Here is a 20,030-nt window from a genome sequence, read left to right as displayed (position 1 = left end):
TTATGAGGGTACTTATACAATAAGTGTAGTAGACGACGATGAGTACATAGTACGTTTGGAGAAACAGACTAGAAAGGAAGCTAGTGGGTGCAGCAGAAAAACATCGAAACTATCCCTTTAACTATTTGCAGCCGGCCAATGGGGCCACACACAGTCTCGCTCTCTCTCTCTCTCTCTCTCTCTCTCTCTCTCTCTCTCTCTCTCTCTCTCTCTCTCTCTCTCTCTCTCTCTCTCTCTCTCTCTGGGGAAGCACTGCACTCCAGTGGCAGACCCTCTGCAGTGCTGACTGTTCTCTTCTTTCCTTAAATATGTTCTTTATAAACGATTACAATGGACTTTATTTTGCTCTCATATTTACTACTACTTGGCTGCAACGATTACAGGTCTATATGTTTTTTGAGAGCATCACAAACCATACTTAAATGTATTTCACAGACCCTTATAACATGCCTATTGTGGACGTACTTAGTTAAAACTCTAGATTTGCATTTAGGCCTTTAGTATGACAGGACTTTGCCTTACACTTTGAACATATTTGATTGTCTTTCTTTCAAAAGGACAGAAAATGAACCCTACAAACATGTACTCAGGTCATGAACCTTTAAAAAGCTCTAATTCTACTTTCATCACGGGTCTTCACTTCACACTCATTCAACGGCTTCACTAGGATTTGTTTGTACTGAAGGATATTCAACATCACTCCTCCATACTGTACGTATACCTCTCCCTCTCTTAATGAATAATTATAAAATGTCTCGCTGAAGTCCAAAGTGGATTTATGGAAATGAGGCATTTTGTGTTCTTGTGCTTTCCTTTCTGAATGAAATATACTTCTAGTGCTCCACATCTAAGAGAGAACGCAGCCACATCCTGTACGTTAGTCAAGGAATGGTGTGTGATATTTCAGATGAGAACATTGATCCCACTAGCGACGAGACACTACATGTTCCAGTGTCAGCCAAAAGGCACATTTTTGAACTGTTGTCCTTTGGCCAGATTCGAAATTAGCCAGTAAACAATAAATGACACAACATGTAAATTAGAACCGGAGAAAGTAAAACATGAAGCAGCTGAACGGGATGAAAAGCTTAGGAGAGCGGAAAGCATCATGAAAAATAGGATGCAATAAAAACACATTGATGTTAAGCAGCTAATCAGCAGTCAGAACATGACGACTAGGATGCCATTTAAAAGAAGGTACTGAGGTTTTACATTTGGACAGTTGAATAGTGTCCAGTCTGTATGCTGCTGGATTCAGCTAGGATACATATTGATCTGTACAAACGTTTTAATAGAATGAAAACATTTGTAAGTATAAAATAAAGGAATACATACAATAATAGAATATTAAAAGTAATGTGGGGAAAAAACCAGACCATGGAGAAATACAAAATAACAACATAAACATTGTCAAGTTTTTATTTGTTTTTGTATGTGTTAGTTACAGTATCTTTAAATACATTTTATACTATACATTTTTTTCATACTCCATACTGGTGTAACTAGAAAATGTCATATTTTTTAAAATGTCAAACTTTTCTTTGAGCTTTTGATTAAATATAATTCTAAGTGCAAAATTGTTTAAGGAAACTAGAACAATATGTTTAATAAAAAACAAATGCATGAAGCTAAAAAACAAAGATGATCATAAATAAGACATTTAGTCAAATATATCAGACATTTTTAATGGATGAAATTACAAAATGATTGGACCCTACTTCATGTTAAATGAATAGATATCGAAGTTGATGTGACTGTGTTCATGTGCCAAATGGAAGTGTCAGTAAGCCTATTAAACACAATAGATTTCAGAAGTTCACATAAGAGAGAAATAATGAGAGTAATGCCATGCGTCCTCCTCCAGTCCTCCTCCAGTCCTCCTCCACCTTCCCTATATGGAACCTCAGAACACCTGTTCCCAGCCAATCCACACACAGCGAGACACTCGGCTCCTCCCACTGCAGCTGATGGCGTTACCATGGGTTACAGGGTGGTGGCCAGCTCCATCTCCATCCCTCCGGTGAGGAAGACTCTCCTCCTCTCCTCCTCAGGATGCAGCACTGCAGCAGCTCTCGGCGCCACGTGAACCATCAAAAATCAGAAATAATTCAGATTACTAGGAATCTGCAAACACAGACAGCTGTAATGACTGTAAAACACTGCTGTGTTCATGAGTTATGGATAAGGTGGATTATAAAGTCAAATTGCAAACACATGGAGCCATCAAATATAGAAAAAGACATTTCTAGTCATGTTTATTTATAAAGTCAGAGGCATGCGGAGCGTCTTCCTGTTGGCAGGCGGGTTTCCTGTTTGTCTTTCCTCCTTGCACTCACTTCCTTTTGTATGTACAAGGAACACGTGTGGGTTAAGTGCCACTCAAACCACTCCTTTAATCCCCTTTGCAGTCAAACATCTGTGGCAAAGGATGATTTAATATTAATACGGGCTCCTTGTTCTTCGTGTCATGTTGCTGCCTTGTTGTTAGTCACTGCCGACACAGTGACGTTGCTGCTTCACACGAACAAGCAGCTATAGTGTAGAGACCTTCAGTGTCTACTATGGGAATGTCATTGGGATTTGGTCATAATGATGGTCATAGTTAGCAGGGTTCACCCTCTTGGGACGATGAATCCTGTACTTGCTAGCAATCCAGGACCATGATACAGTTGTCGAGGTATTTCAGTTTGAACTAAAGCGATACATCGACTGACCGCTTGAATAACAACCAAGGAATCGATTGAATTACCCCGACTCGGTCTCCTGAAAATTGTGTTCAAATACAATGACACTACTTTTTAAATGAGATTCATTTCAAAAGAAAATCTCAGAATACTTTGTTTTTCTGGGTCACAAACACAGTTCGGATCAAAGTCCATTAAACACTGTGTATGGAGGAGGTCATGGTGGATAGTTGGGTCAAAGAAACACGGGACTTTCTCCATATTTTATCTTCCATACATTCATTAAGAGAGAGGCATACGTGGTGTGAGTTCAGTGCCTACATTACATTTGTTCAATGTAGGTTTGACTTGTTTGCACCAAGTAAATAGTCTTCTTGGGGTTGAAAACCTTTCTTTTTGGTATGGATGCCGAACCACTATAACCCTGAACATGTGCGTCAGTGTTTAGGGAGGATAACCAGAAGACGACTGAAGTGATTAGTGAATCAATATCTGTGTATTCCATCAAATCCATACATTTCTTGGTTTTGACATGCTTTTTCAAAAGATTTGCTTCGTCATCATGGTGCATGCTGATGCATTTCAATCTCTTAAATGTTTGGATCCTGCATAATCCTGCACATATTTAATTAGCTGTATTCACATTGAGAAACTGCTCTGTACTGCCTTGCAAGAAAACTATAACCTAATCTAAAAAGCCCAGCAGAGAGTGCTGCTGATCTCCCTGCAGGTCCTACATGTGTTCCTGGCCAGAGACCTCTCTTTCAACGGTTTATCGGGCACGCTGCCAACTTTCCTCTCTAATGATTTAACACTTGCCCCCCCCCCCACCCCACCCTACCCTTACCCCCCTGTCTGTCTCTCTCTGTCTCTGACCAGGGGGACATGTGTTTTGTGTTGTGGAACAATAGCCTTTGGGCGTGGCTGCGCCTTCAACACTTTCCCGTTGCACTTTCCACCTTTGACATTTGGCAATCAGACTGTCTGTCTCTCCTGTAGAGATGAACACACACACACACACACACACACACACACACACACACACACACGCACGCGCACACACACACAGACCACTGGGAGAGGAAATGGTCTGGCTCTCCTGTAGAGATGAACACACACACGCACGCGCACGCACGCACGCGCACGCACGCACGCACACACGCACGCACGCACACACGCACGCACGCACACACACACACACACACACACACACACACACACACATACACACACACACACACACACACACACACACACAGAGACCACTGGGAGAGGAAATGGTAGCAGCAAAGCCATTTGCTGCCCACCACGTTGTTATGGAAACTGAGTGGACATGAACTCACTGCTGAAATGTTTCCACGGTGCAGGACAGCTTTTGTGTGTGTGTGTGTGTGTATAGAGTGTGTAGTGTGTGTGTGTGAGTTAGCTGTTTCTATCGGCCATTATTGATCACCATGCAGCACTGATTTATTTATACCTCACAGCCATTAAGCTCTATACTAGGGTCAACTAAAAATGGAAATATGTCCATTACAAAACATTATTTATTCAGGTACATATTCTTCAAATCACAATTGTACTGTATGAGCTGATGAAGTTAAATATGCGTGTTCAGGATATAACTAGTTGTTACTAGGGTTGATTATGAGACAAAAGGCCCCGGCACCTCTCAAACATCCGAACAAGACGGAAAGACTTTAAGATTGTTTAGTGTATTTTTGTTGTTTTGATGTGTCCCTTTGAAGTCAATACACATCTCTCTGAGTTTGTCTCAGATTCTAGTCATTTTGAGACCCTTTGTAGTTTTGTTGTGTTTCTTTGCAGGAGTTTTGAGTCTCTGTGGTTGTGTTGTGTCTCTTTGTAGTCACAGTTGACGGCCATGGTGGGGGGGGCCTGACATTTTAGGTCCCTGGGCCTGTGCCCGGTTGGCCCGTTCAGTAACCCATTCATGTTATTAACTTGTGTTGTTGAGGGTATTTAAAGCTAATTAATATAATAAGTCCCTCGAGACATTTCTACGTCATATTTATGCTGCTTGTCTCGATGTGTTTGCGTAATGATATTTAATGATCCGGCTGGGATGCATTGTGATGTGCTTACAATGCCTGCTTGATGACTTGAAGGGCGTTTAAAACGAGGATCAAAGAAGCGTTACCGTGGCAGTAAGAATGACGAGCCTTGAGAATACTGTCATACTGTTGAAAACATGTGGTGTGCAGAGATGATAAGCCTCCACCATACTCCTAATACATGTGTTTTTTAAATATGGACCAAGAACAAATAAGATAAGATGGACCATTATTTACCCCCTAGGGAAATTCACGTGTCATGGCAGCAACAGAATAAGAAGAAACAAATATATTGGAATACACAAGGGAATAAATAAATTAAAAGAAAAATAAGAAATAAAATAAGAATAAACATGTATTAACAGTATTAATAGACATAACAATAACGGGAGTGTGTGTGTGATGTGACACACAACGTACACTCTGGCATGAATGATATCATGTGTGACCATGGGGATGTTTTCCTGCATCGAGCCACATCTGGCAGTCAGAACAACGAATTGAGTTACACTAATGTGCGTTTCTGGCCTAATGATGTAAATGTATTGATATTTACGTAGCTCGCATACTGACTACTACAAACATACTTTCTGTGTACTGCAGCTGCAGTGTGGTGTACTGCGTGGTGGCGGATGTGTAGCAGTGTGACACAGGCAGTGTGTTACTCTGCTTTACACCAGCCTAGAGTAAATAAAGTATAACCTTGTGTGAGCAGACCATGATGCTGGAAAGTGTTGAGGTTGCAAACCCGAAAATGTGTATGAGTCACACTGCTAAGATTTTGCAGGGGTTACAATCTATATAAGACTAAGATTGGGTAATAAGTACTTTTATGCCCCCTTTTATTTGCCGTCCCCTGCCTAATATTTGTATGTGAAAAAAGTGAATATGAATATGTAAACTGTGTATTTAGATGTTTGAACAAGATGGAACAAAATGAAAAAAATGTAATGTAAAAGTGTATACATTCTACAGTGGAATAAAACACTGCTTATTGTAAACATAGATAAATATGTGGACTGTTAACAGATGGATAAGATATAAACACATGAAGAAGACACTTCACAGAGCTCAGTCTTCTAACCTGTGGGATGAATCTGTCCTTGAAAACTGTCACCTGCATTTCCCACAGTGTTCCTTCCTTGTCATGTATCTGTTTATGACTCAGTATGTTCTACACATGTCCTGTATCATACGTGTGCTGTGGACAGGCTGGTGCTGAAGGGACAGCGCCCTGATGGGCAGGGTGTGACTGTGGATCTCTCCATGGTGCTGGTCACTTCAAACTTTCTCCCAGACACGCCCTGCTGAGACCCACAGCTGTATGACACTTAAACCATGACACAGCATTTACTGTCCCTGACAGGCAGCAGCTCTCTGATGGATTAGATGTTTAAAGAACAAGTCTTTACTTTGCACAAGAAAGGATCAGATCACTCCCGGACGGGCAGATCTGGTGCATGTCTCCACACAGGCTACAGGTAATCTCTCATCGGGAAACCACCTCCTCCTTAGCCAATTGGATCTGTATTTTGACAAAGGCTGACTGGAGGTCTCTCCCTCATATGCTGACTCGCACAGGGAGGATATTGGCTGGAGGCTATAGGAGCTAATATAGACTCATGAGTAAGCAAACTGCTGATCTGTAGCGCATTTCCACACATTCAGATATTACGCACTGATTTATTTCTCTCTCCAAAGTGGGAGTGTTTTCACGCAGCAGATCTTTTGTCACTGTGCGACCACCTGCGCTTGCAATCCGGCAAAAGGCGGTGGCTGTTCAGCTGAGAGAAAAAAAAAAGGAAAAGCTGAGCATCTGAGCAGATTTACTCCCCCACAGAAACCTCACCGCCGTCCCCTGCCTCACTTGCTAGACTTGCAATGTCCACCGCCGGGGAAGTACCAGCGTTTTTTAAGAGCATAGGCTCTGACAGCCCCGCCAGGCCCAGGCAGAAATTCTGTGGCATGTTCTGCCCGGTGGAGGGCTCCGCGGACAGCAAGACGCTGGACTTTGACGCGCTCCAGGCGGGCAAGGAGAGGAGTGACGGGCGGGTGATCGACCGGCAGACCGACATCTCCCAGCCCAGGAAGGTGGAGATAAGGGAGAGCACGGGGAAAGAATACCTGCAGAACCTGGATGATAAAAAGGTACATGTATCTGATATTAAAAGCTTATGTCTTGTGTTTTCATGTCTTATTTCTGTCATCCACGTTTAGATATTTGCGCTATTTTCATGCACAACCATACGAATGACACTCATTTGAGTTTGCCAGTCAACTTGCCATGACTACATTTCCCAGGAAGCAGTGTGGTTATGTAATATACTTGTAGATGGAGGGGCCCCACCATGCAGGGCTGCGGGAGGGAGTGGCTCCTGTCAATGGGGGCTTATATGTTATCCCCTCTGCTGCACATTACAGTAATAAACTGTGTGTGTGTGTGTGTGTGTGTGTGTGTGTGTGTGTGTGTGTGTGTGTGTGTGTGTGTGTGTATGATCTGCTGAAGTGTCCTTGGGCAAAACATCTGCTAATATCTGAATGATAAATCAGAAGAAATGTTTACCTGTTTCTGAATGGGATTTTATTTGCGGCTGTATTGTTGTGCTAGTAGTGCATTAACTTGTCAAACAGCAGGGTGTGGAGGATGATGGCAGATGTGACTTGCATGACTTGCAGGAAAATGTCAACTTTTCTGCTACATGGTTCAAACTCACCACCCAGGTTTTGCACTTGTGTGTTAAACTGTGGCACTAACACTATCAATACTTCCTTTACTTAATAACCAAGCACTCAGGATGCTGGTAAAAGCTTAGGGGTGAGCCTCATGTTACATATTGATTGGGAGCATTGGTCACACAGTGTACTCTTTACCTTCTCCCTATATACTCTAATATCGGCTTACTCTTTTTGTGTTGTATTTTCCCCTGGGGCTCTCTAAGAAAGGAATATACATAAAGCATTAATTTACGTTTTAATATTAAGAGATATTACAATGAAAAGATGGGATGTTTAAAAGCTATTGTGCTTAGTCATCACATTAGCAGACTGCAGTGGAGAGTACTCAAGTCCAAGTACATGTTTCATTGACTTGTGTTTTCTAGCTTCTGCTAATGTGTACTTCTACTTTACAATATTTAAAAAGGCAAGTCTACATGTTTTATATTAGATTTTATATTATTAACACACATATATAATCAACAGATTATCATAAAAAATGATTATGAAAATAAAACGTTATTGCTCCAATGGGATAATGTGCAAGCTACCCAGCACTAGTGTATTCCCATCTGACCACACGAATGCAGCAATGATAGTAATCCGGTAACATAATACAATACACTGTACTACAACGCCTCAATCTGCATGATGAGTGTATACATTTTATACTTTAGGCGCATTTTAATATCAATTTTACTTGTGTACAATATTGAATGCAGTATTTTCACACAGTGGCATAATACATTACCACTGGCAGACTGCAAAGATCTATATTTTACATTAGGGTTGAACTTTGAGAACAACTCATACAGAGCTGTGCACCACTTTTAAAAGAGCTTGAAGCAGGACTTATGTAACGTTAGCAAGTTTTAAAAGAACAAACAACCCACTTTCCTCTTATAAATAACGTTGAATACATAATAAATATAAATGCTCTGTTTCAAGGCTTTTCTGCCACATTAACTGTGCGGTATGATTATGTAGCCATGTGTTGTGCTAAGCTAACATTAGCCAACTTTCATCGGTTTACTCACTTTTTGAGTCTTCTCTATCAGGATACTGCAAGTAAAAGTAGGGCCCATACAGAAGTAAATAGTTTCACTTCGATAATACTATTAACCATGAGAAAATATATCTATTTTTTTTTAATTTAAATTAACTCTTGTCAATCTGTTTTTTCTTTTTATCTGGGTAATCCATCCTGTTATATTACACAAATCAATTATAGGCGTGTTCTCTGGCTTCTGCAGTGTATGGAAGATAGTTTCTCTCAATGCAAGTCAATAGAAACACCAAGGATCATCATGAGTTAAGAGATCTGGCCTTGACAGAGAGCTGCACTCTCCTAGTTTTATATTATTTTAGTTTTAACCGAACAATGGGAAAGAAAATCCCATTACTAAAACTGCTGACCACAACAAGTGTCACTCGTGTCTTGAAACTATTTTGTTACTTTTAAAATCACCAACAAATATGGATGAAATACGTTCATTAGGTAAAGTGAGCCCTCCTTGCAAAGAGTGACATTTCATGTATTCTAATAAACTACATTTTGAAACAGCAGAAAGTAAGATGGCTACTTTCTTCAATTGGCGCACTCTTCACTAATCCCAGGAGAGCAATTGATGGCATTAGAGGCTCTTTCCTGAGGAGCAGGGCGAGGCTCTGCGCATGCTCCTTGCGGTTCTTTTATGGGACGAGCCTCGCACGCGGCCCCTCCCCTCCTCTACCCTCTTCTCTTGTCTGACTCCAGTCTGGGAAAGGAAAGGTTTGGTGCATCGGCGGAGAGCGGGGAGGTTGCCAGGGACAGGACACGACTCGAACCGGAGTTGAGAGATAACTTTGACTCTTTGTGTGACCTCAGAGCGAGCTTCTTCCTCCCGTTTTCTCTCCACGGTCATCCTCGTTTCCACCCGGCGAGCAGCGGTAATCCGTCGCATTCATTGCGGATCAGGCGCGGCGTAGCGCAACACGAAACACCCGTGAACATGTCTGGATACCAGGGCAAGAAGAACATCCCCCGCATCACAGTGAGTGTTAGGGGCTTTAATGTTGTTTCAAACAGAGGGTTTACCCGGCTGGGGGTCCGGTGTATTTCGGCGCGGGCCTGCGGGGTGTGGGTGCAGGATGTCACCGGTGCGGCGTGCTCCCTTCACCGCGACAAACCTGAGGTCCGAGCTGCAGGATATCACCGCTAAATTAGCTTTGTATTCCTTAAATGCAATTTGCACATCGGTTTTACTTCAAAACATACACCACTGAGATTGCATGGATCATACATCAATAATGTGCTGAGGGTGGGAGGTTTTTTTTATAGCATCTTTGCGACAAGTGCAGAAAATCCATCCTTAATCTGTAATAATATTAATTCCTCCAGTAGATTTACACTCACGGTGCCACTCATGGTATGCATGACTTTGAGATTTCACATTTCTTTGTGTGTGGTGTTACCCGGGTATCACTGCTAACTGGTGGGGAAAATGCTTCCCCGCATCCACTTAAACCCGGCTCTTTATGTCAAGCTATCCTCGTAAATGACCATTTTCATGAAGCTGAATTCCACATACATGTTGCTATTACATTATTTCCCCCTGGTTAAGTAGCAGAGCTGCAGGGATGGTGGTGCTGCTTCAATGGAAAGTAGAGAATAGGGAGGGGAGGGGAGGGGACGGTGGGTCCTATTTCCTTCCATGTTTCTCCTCTCAGCTGTAATGAGGAAGATGCATACAGGAAGGAGGTCACTGTCTCCATGCTGATGTTAGTCGAGTGTATGTAATTGGGTTGAATTGCCAAAGATGGCTCGGCACAAGCAGAGCTGAAGCAATATGGAGGACGAAGTGTGGCTTATGTTCGGGCCTCTTGATGCAAATATGACACCACGCTTTGGGTAAATAGGAAGATGCATCACTACAGGAATTATTTGGTTAATATTCAGAAATATGAGAGACAGGAGGTCCTCAGGGGGCTTCCCAAGCTGTGGCTATAGTGTTAAGTAATACGGTTGGTGGGTGTATTTTGTTTGAAAGAAAATAGTCCCCCGTGAAATTGGTTTATAACAAAGTCTGTGGATTATCTTGAGAAACTGGGTCAGGATTACTATTATAATATAATAATAATATTTGTTTGGTTGCTTGGAGAACCATACGGTATCACCTAGTCGTATTATATTGGAGAGAAAGCAGACCTCTATACGGCCAATATCTCCAACAATCTGACTAACACAATCTACACTGAACAAAAAGCACTACAGTTAAGAGGGAAAAATGTGTATTTTGACTGAATGATGTCAACATTAAAAGGCCTTCAGAAAACCTTCTAATTCTCTTAATATAATTGACAATATTATGATGTGGGTGGGGCGGTGGCTGCATGCTCGGAAGGATGCAGGCCTTTTACTAGTTTGGGTCCAGGTCTTCATTCAGTCTTGTTTATAGTGTATTGTATAAGATGCCTGAACCTCCACCCATCCTGCACCAGGTGGATGTCACAGTGCAGCTATAGTGACATCCACTTTGGCACCACAGGGTCCTTTATGAACATTTTGGATCATAGTTCTGAAAAGGTGCATGTGAACGCCTGTGTGGATCTATATAGAGAGGGGTGCTGTGTTGTGGTTACCTGTAGCGATGGCCCCCTTAGTTTGGCCGCTCTGGACTCAGTTTAAAAATGTTTCTTTAGTTGATCAGTCATGTTTTATGCATTTGTCATGCTCATTGACTTCTTTCCACGTAACGTATGACTCGAGCACGTCATTGGTAAACACAGGATTTAAAGCATGAATCTTTGTGGAGAAACTCAATTTGACTTAATCTGAAATCAACTAATTGGCTATGCAAGTTAACATATTTGTTGGGCGTTCCATTTTACAGCCTTAGTCTATGATGGGAAATCAGTTGGTCATTTTTGGTCAAGCAAAGAATACAACTTCTCAAAGGTGAGGATTTTCTAATGTTCTCTGTTTTTGCTATGAATGAAACATGGCAATACAAACCTCTTGTTGTCAGTGGGGAAAACTAATCAGTACATGTTGTCTTTTTGGATAGCTTAATTATTTACAAGATGAAGGCAGTTGAAAATATAATTTTTGTATTATAATCTGAAACATATTTTGGGCTGTGTGTCCCCGGTGAAAACGGGCAGCCTCTCAGGTGGATCATTTCCCCTCCTCTCTCTCTCTGGAGAGAGCTCAAGGCGTCAGCAGCACCAGTGAGAGGGGAGATCAGAGGATTAGCAACGGTTGTATCTCCAACAGTGATTAGGCCAGATCTAAATGGATCCACTGCCTATTCCTGAACAGTGTGTGGAAGAAAAAGGGGGTCAGGGACAGAATTTAAAAGTACATGTTCTTAAAAAGGGAGTGTTGCATGAATAGTAGAGTCTCTTAATGACTTGGATTTCATTTTTTCCAACTATTCCTCAGTAATAATGGGTTCCTTCACTGAATTGGCGTCAGCATGAAGAGTGGATGACATTATTAAACCAAACAGATGCTGGAGAGGAAATGATGAGGTTAAATTGAATAAGAGCTGAACAGGAAAGGCTGCAGTCACACAAAGGAACTCTGTGTCTGTCTTCCAATCATCATTTCAATGTTTCATCCATTCCCAGTCATTAGGGCGGAGTGACTGTATAACAGTAGACGGACTGGTTGCTGTGGGACAGATGGAGTCCGGTCAGCTGCACAGGCAGGGTCGACTTAATGCAGATCTCATCAAATATGAATGAACCTCTACAAGTTCACCACCTGGGTGTAGCTCATGCCTGTTCTCAAAATCTCAGACAGCTAAACCAGAACGGAGTTAAAAGGTGTAGAAAAAGGAGAATTTTGAGCTAACAAGGACTGCAAATCAAATGTTGTAGTTGTATTTTAAAGGGGCCATATTATGCTTTCTGGGGTTTTCCTTTACCTGTTATAAAGGTTTTTGTGCACATCAATGGTCTGCAAAGGATAACATTCCAAAGAGTTTATCACCCCCCCTCCAACTCATTGTACGTCCTAGGCTAAGGGCGGGAGGTCTCTAAGCGGTTGACCAATCACAACAGAAGCGGCAAGCTAACCAATCAGAGCAGACTCTCAGTTTAGAGGCAGAAGTCAGAGAATCTTGGAATTGTTTTATTATTTCTTAATGAAAAAAATATCTGAAATAATAAATCAAAGAAATGTCTTAACAATTCAGCTCTACATCTCCCATTTCAAAGGCATAACAACTGCACACTTATTTGGGGAAATATTTAACAGATTAAGGAATAACTATTAGTTTCTGGACATTACCATATTGAATAATTTTTGCAAAACAAATACCGAAACGATTATCAACATCCTTGTTCATTTGCTGGTCATTTCTGCTCTTGGGATGAAAAAATGATTCTCGACCCAAACAAGAACCATGTGTCTCGACAGTGAAGGATATAAACACAGACAAAAGCAAAGTAAGAAACAAAGCTAATGTTTTAAAGGTAGGTAAAAATAGCGTGAGGCTATAATAAGACCGTCCTGGATTAAAGCCTGAGACTACAATCCCCAGAGGATGAAGGATCATTAGACAGACTGCTAGTATACCACGCTGTAGTGTTCCCTAGTGGAGGCTCAGTGTGTGTTCACGCTGTTATCTCTCAGCGCACAGCAGCCCGTGGCGCTTTCTGATCACACAACACGCTGCCCCTCGGTCGCGCTTTTTCACGCTCAAAATGACCCTAAAGCTCTCATTCAGAGAGAGCGAAGTGTGTACAGAAAGGTTCACTTCTTATTTATTGGCAGAACAAAGGAGAATTCTGTAACAGAGCCTCAAGCTGCAACGCATCCTCAAGAAACCACAGAAAGAGGTCAATGAGAGGATTCTTCGTAGTTCAAAGAAATAATTTATGAGATTTATTTTTTCTGTTTAGTTGAAAGGATAATTAATGTAATAGTGACATAGAGAATTTAAGGGGAGTGTTTAAGGGAATTCTTACATTGAAGAGGGCATGGATGTTTGAGAGATAATTAAAGTGGGATTTCATTTGATAAAGAGGCCTTATTACTGTATGCTTATTTTCAGGTTCTTATTTGTATTTTGTTCCTCTACTGCAGTGTTTCTCAAACTTGTTCATACCAAGGACCACTTAACCAATAAAAAAAAAACTCGCGGACCACCTAACTCCACAAATATCCAAAAACACATCGTTATTCTAGAACAGATTACAAATCGGCTGAAAATGGTACAAACAAGTGGCAACATGTGTGATGAAGGTGTTGGGCTGGGCTATATCATGCAATTGAAGGTGAAACTTAAGCTCGCTCCATTGCGGAGATATTCCCGCGAGAGTGCGGAAAACTTAAATAGATTAATTTATTTCAAATGTGAAATGTTACCAATATACTCATGGACCACTAGGGGGCGCTCATGGACAGAAGCACTGCTCTACTGTGACATGTTTCCATGCTTTAATGTTCAAAAAGCTCTTTATTTTTCTCATACTGCCTGTGCTGCAGCACCTCTTTTCACCCTCTGTCTGAAACCAGAGCCCAGTCTGCTCTGATTGGTTAGCTGGCCGGCTCTGTTGTGATCCCTTAGAGATGTGCCGCCCCTTAGCCTATCACTTACAATGTGTTGAAGCGCTAGCCAATAGAAGTGCATAGTGTTACGTAGTGATGTCACTATGTTACAGAAGTAAACAAAGGAGTCCAATCAAGGTGTTTCAGGTGTGTGGAAGAGAAACTCTCTCGCAACACAGGGATTTTAGCCTTTGCCGACCATGTACATGCACAAAAACCTATATGATAAAACGACATGAAAAGGAACATCCCAAAAAGCAACATAGGGCCTCTTTAAAGTCACGCAGAAATGTCCGAAAAACTGTTTCCCACCTGTCATATTTGGATTTGCTGCCCTCTCTGATTTAATATTGTATCAAAGTGACTTGGACTTATATTGTATCTATCCAAATCTCACAATATCAGGTGAATAAACACACACATTCACCACGTTGTATCCAAAAGTCTGCTGTATTTTGCAAACCAAGGTGTTAAGTTACACATTGAACCTCTGGGAGTTAGTTTCATACCGGTTGGGCTGGTTATTCTGTAAGAGCCCGTCTTCCGTTTAAATAAAAAAACAATAAAAAAGTGAACATGTGTTTTCGAAGCAGTTGTCTGAACATGCGTGGATATGATTTTGGTAGCAGGCTGAATTTCAAATAATCCAGGCCTCATAAATCACGGTGCTGAATGTCTGACCTGGCAGCGCGCTCCACCTGCTCAAATGTTCCCAGGATGTTTTCCATTTGTACACAACACACCACGTTGCCGGGATACGTCTGACACTAGCAGGAATTTTTCATAGTGTGCATATGGATTTCATTCTGATTTAATAAAACTCCTCAGAGGCGTTTACGTTTTTACCTGTACGACTTTTATACAAAATATGTCTGTATTGTAACATGAGTCACATGATACAACAGATTGATCTGTAATAGAGAATTAATCAATATTCCCAGAGTCCATTATCAGCCGTCTATTATGTGTATTCTTTGCAGCCATTTGCATTAGAGTGACCTATTTAAATAGGTTAGTTTTTAGCTGCTATAATCAATATTTTCACATTAGTAATAGGTCACATGGTATACAGTGAATACACTGAATGTTTGGATCATTGTTGTTGGCTTCACAACCTATCATGTGAGCACACCTTATTGTTTCCACATTAAACAAATCAATCTTTGTTGAGTTAAGTGCCCCCAGTGTTGGAGAACCAAATATGGGGTTAAAGAAAGTCATTGCTATATTTAAATCAATGCATAAACATTGTACACTACCCCTAATGTCATTTATATTAGCAGGACGGTTACGTATTGTAGTGTGGAATGAAAACGCAGCAGTTGAGCAACAGTGAGTCCATTGAGCTTTGTCCACATCCTGTTTGTGAGCCGGTGAGAGGTTCCCATGAAGGAAAGGTCGCTGTCATGTTTGGCTCCGAGCCAGTACAATCAGACGCTCCAAAACAATCAGAGGATTATGCAAACGGTATTCAGGGCAGGCGATTGTTCTGCTAATTTCCCATCTTTTTAATGTTTCCGCAGCTTAAAAACCTGAACTCTTTAAGAGAAAAACACCTTTTTAGTAGGACTCCTCAAACCATCTGCCTTTTGTGCACTGAGTAACAAACACTAGCCCTTTTGATACATCAATAATGAGTAATTGTTTCTGAAAAGATCATTTAGCCTCTCAATCTCGGCTCCCGCAGCTTTGGGTCTGTTTGAGTGTCAGACTCGAGAACCAAAGCCTCTTGGCGAACTTCCGTCAGCAATGTGATAATGACAGTCATGATGAGGCACATGATGTAACGGCATATTTCAGAGCTGTTGTCGGGGTGGAAGCTGTCCAGCGCGGGTTTGGAGCGAGGCCAGGCGCTCCATCAGCGCATAGATCGAAGATTACCACATGCTCTATTTACATTAGTCCCATCAGTGCTGTCAAAGCTCGCCACACCTTCAGATGACAACTGCAAAGCATTTTCCAGACCTGCTGCAGTCAGCTGAAGTCCTCAAGTGTGTGTGTAAGATTGTGTACTGTGTTTGTGTGGGTCTTTCTACCTCATTGTAAGTAATGAGTGTGTAGCCTCCAAATAAGTTTAAGAAGAGTTTTTTCCTCCAATAGTAAAGAGGATACGACTTTATTAGACATGAATGCTATCCATGTGGATGTCCTGCTTGCTACATTAAGAACAAAATAAAATGAGAAAAGATGCATTTTGTTTATCGACATTTTCCTTTTTTAAATGACTGCCAAAACAGTACTTGTCACTGAAGGCAGTGTCGGTTTTGGGGGGAAGTCTACGAGCGTGATGTGGGGTGGCATTGGCTCTGGAGGTAAAGTAGTCATCCACAAATCGGAAGGTCATTGGTTCGATCCTCTGCCCATGAAAGTCAAACAAGTCAATTTAACCCCAAATTGCTTCCGATGGCATGGTCAATGGTGTCTGAATGTATGTCAATGTAAGTGTCCTTGAGCACATGGCCCCTTGTATGGCAGCCTCTGTATTTATAAAGTACAGTCTATAAGGGGTTGTTATTGGCTGAATGCTGACTTGTATTCGTTAAGCTTTTTATCGGGTGGAAAAACTGGAAAAGCGCTGTAGAAATGCAGTCCATTCCCCATCCTAGTCCGAGTGTGAGGGTTAGGGTTGGATAGAGTACATGTAATATTGACATGGCAGAGTGGTGCAGTGCTCAGGTGTGTGTGTGTGTGTGTGTGTGTGTGTGTGTGTGTGTGTGTGTGTGTGTGTGTGTGTGTGGTGTGTGTGTGTGTGTGTGTGTGTGGTGTGTGTGTGTGTGGTGTGTGTGTGTGTGTGTGTGTGTGTGTGTGTGTGTGTGTGTGTGTGTGTGTGTGTGTGTGGTGTGTGTGTGTGTGTGGTGTGTGTGTGGTGTGTGTGTGTGTGTGTGTGTGTGTGCTGTGTGTGTGTGTGTGTGTGTGTGTGTGTGTGTGTGTGTGTGTGTGTGTGTGTGTGTGTGTGTGTGTGTGGTTCAGATGCAGGGTAGGGGCTCTGACAGGGGGGCCTCAGCAGCAGCAGTTGTGTCCGGGGCCCTCACTGCTCGCCAGGCTTTCAGCGAGCGGCAGGAACAGAGCAGCCATTGTAAGTCGGGGACGCTGAACGCCTTGTGACCAGAGCTGCCACTCCCTTTGTGGACAGAGGAGACCCCGAGCTGAGGGGGTGACTACAGGGAGGAACGAGGGGGGGTGAGGGGCTCCTGGTGGGAGGCTGTGGTGGTGGCAGAACATGCTCCCTCCTTTCCCACACAGACACAAGTGGCACAGCAAAAGGCATGGAAGATTGATTACACAGTCTGCGCTCTGATTGGCTCTCTCATGTGACAGCTCGAACACATGAGGAGGGAGGGGGGGGTGCGTCTCCTGTCTTCATTGTTGCCACAGTGAATACTTTATCCCTCACTTTGTTACTCAAGCAGAGCTGGAATTAGGAAATTAAAGCAGTGATGCTGTGGAAGCTCTCTAAATCTAGATTAAAAGTGTTGGTGCTTTTGTTCAAACTAATCTGTTCACTAATAAATCACAATAGTTTAACTGTAGTGTAACTATCAAATTAGATAACATTAACAATAAGTTAATGGTGGTACATTTCATCACACAAGTGATTGGATAACACTTTGGAGCTATGCTAGAGAAATTAAAATACAGGAATGGTCATGTAAGGAATTTACATTTTTGATTTGAGTTATTTAGGCAGGAGGACCCAATGATTTATGATTACCTTATGTAAGAGTATGTTTTTTGTTTAACACTAAAAAAGGTATTTCTCATCTTTTGATGAAATAAAAAAAAAAGTTTCTTAACAGTGATAGATTAAGTGATTTCAGTTTTAGTGCCAATTTAAGAGTTAAGGATATTTGGATTATCTTTTGTATACATCATGAATCACAATTATTGTGACAAAGATATTCTTGACACAAATTCCCTTGCAAATTCTGTAACACCAATAACTGGGTCGTCCGCTTAACATTAAATACAAAAATGTAAGTGCAAACATTTCAAGTGTATCTATTCATTAGATAAAAGAGTCCATAGTATTGAGATGTGTTAGACTGCCCCTAAATCGGTTCACTTCATTGTGACTTACTGTGGATTTGCTCAGTAGATTCAGACACTTTGAACCCAACAAATAAAAAGGAAAAAACGACTGCCAGGCTGATCAAATGCCAGACTCCCACCCCAGGTCTTATTCCATCCCTTTGCATATTTTCTTTAATCCCTCCCTCACATTATGTGTGTGTGGAGAAACCCAGTATCAGTTGAAAGCCATGTGTTCCTTATCAGAAAGCATCCTAAAAAGACCAAGCGGAGGCTGCTGTGTAAAATCCGGCAGGTTTCATCTATTTATTTTTCATTGCGAGACCAATCATCCCTTTTTATGTGACGTTTCCCTTAATGCCTTTCCTCAAATGCACTTAATCCAGCATCCGATCCAGCCAAATCGGTTACTCGGCTTTATAAGTGTATTTTTATAGGATTCTATAAAACCCCATCCTGCCATCAAATATTTTTTCACAAAAGTTCCCACAACCATATATTTTTCTCTCGCGATTTATTTAATGTAGTTAAATGTGCAGCAATTAATCCTCTTTATTGTTTTGCAGAGTGATCGTCTCCTGATCAAAGGAGGGAAGATCGTGAACGATGACCAGTCCTTCTGTGCTGACATCTACATGGAGGATGGAGTCATCAAGTGAGTTGACTGCTTTATTCAAGTCGCATCCTAGTTCAATCATAATTAAAACGTTATGATTGATTCACATGTATGACGTGGTTCAAAAGGTAAAATAAAATCTGGTGATGCATTTTATAAGTCAGGTCTAAATAGTCTTTCTTTGTTTATGACTAAATATCAGATGAGGTTTTGCCAGTATAATCTTTCCAAGTAATTTGTTCCCCCTATCTATGAAACATGTAGTCTCCAGCCTCTTGTGGTAAAAATGTGTATTACGACAACAAACACTTTAAAAATTATCCTAAAAAAACTATTATTATTTTGGAATTTTTTTAATTTTATTGTAGTTTTTTTTACACGTTTCCATTTCTTCCCTAAAAATGATCCATGAGTTCAATATTCTAGAGTACAGTTGTTCTTTACATTTGTCCTTTATTGATTTATATAAATAAACGTACCTATTGCTGAATTAGATTTTGTCTATATCATTTACATTACATCATTTACATACACATTACATTTCTTTACTATTGTGAATTTGTTCTTTTAATAATGCATGTGAAGAATTGAAAACCCATGTCAAGTTGTAATTTGTGTCGATCAAATTTAGTTTTAATTTATGACGTTTTTTTTCTTTTTTAGACAAATTGGGGAAAACCTCATCGTGCCCGGCGGGGTGAAAACCATCGACGCCCACGGCCGCATGTTGATGCCGGGCGGCATCGACGTGCACACGCGCTTCCAGATGCCGGATCGAGGCATGGTGTCAGCCGATGACTTCTACCAGGGGACCAAGGCTGCTCTGGCCGGAGGAACCACCATGATCAGTGAGTTATCAGAAAGATCCTACTGATGGAACATTAAACCTTCTGCCTTACTCGGAACACTTAATGCATACGGCAACTTTTTGACAAGGGTGTGATTTATTTATTTATTTTGGATTACGATCTCAGCTTTTATAGTCTATATTAAACTGTGTGAGTCAAGGCAAGTTTATTTATATAGCACCTTTCAATACAAGGCAATTCAAAGTGCTTTACAAAAATGAAAGACATTAAGAAAATGGCATTTAAAAGGAGATCAAAAAAATACATGGATAAAAGTTACAGTGCAGTTTAAGATATGAATAGTTCAATTAAAGCCAAAAGTACAGACAGCTAGGGCGTTCAGGACAAACGATTCCCCATTGAAACACATCAAAACCACCATTTCTGATCAGACAGCCATTACAGCATAAAACAAGCTTTCTGTTATATCTGGCGTTCAATCTAAAGCCCTGCCTTCAAAATTGTAGGTTTATAATACTATTTCCCACTAGATTGAGCCATTTTCTCATGTATTTGCCCAATAACCAGATT

General features: G+C 41.3%; 1 protein-coding gene across 2 annotated transcripts; it reads left to right on the top strand.

The window, feature by feature from the left end:
* The first annotated feature begins 6,210 nt into the window (after positions 1–6,210).
* On the top strand, positions 6,211–19,670 carry LOC117539977 (dihydropyrimidinase-related protein 2-like). 2 transcript variants are annotated; one of them, XM_034206355.1, is made up of 3 exons: positions 6,211–6,901; positions 18,602–18,690; positions 19,315–19,670. In XM_034206355.1, exons 1-3 carry the CDS (start codon positions 6,635–6,637, stop codon positions 19,523–19,525), a joined length of 567 nt encoding a protein of 188 aa, XP_034062246.1. In that variant the 5' UTR covers positions 6,211–6,634; the 3' UTR covers positions 19,526–19,670. The 2 variants fall into 2 exon arrangements, with proteins under 2 accessions (XP_034062246.1, XP_034062245.1); XM_034206354.1 differs by lacking the exon at positions 6,211–6,901 and adding an exon at positions 9,148–9,501 and having other exon boundaries at positions 19,315–19,661.
* The last annotated feature ends 360 nt before the right edge of the window (positions 19,671–20,030 follow it).

The sequence above is a fragment of the Gymnodraco acuticeps genome, unplaced genomic scaffold, assembly GCF_902827175.1.
Source record: "Gymnodraco acuticeps unplaced genomic scaffold, fGymAcu1.1, whole genome shotgun sequence".
NCBI classification, from domain to species: domain Eukaryota; kingdom Metazoa; phylum Chordata; class Actinopteri; order Perciformes; family Bathydraconidae; genus Gymnodraco; species Gymnodraco acuticeps.
The sequence above is the reverse complement of the archived record's forward strand: the minus strand, read 5'-3'. Positions and strand labels throughout refer to the sequence as shown.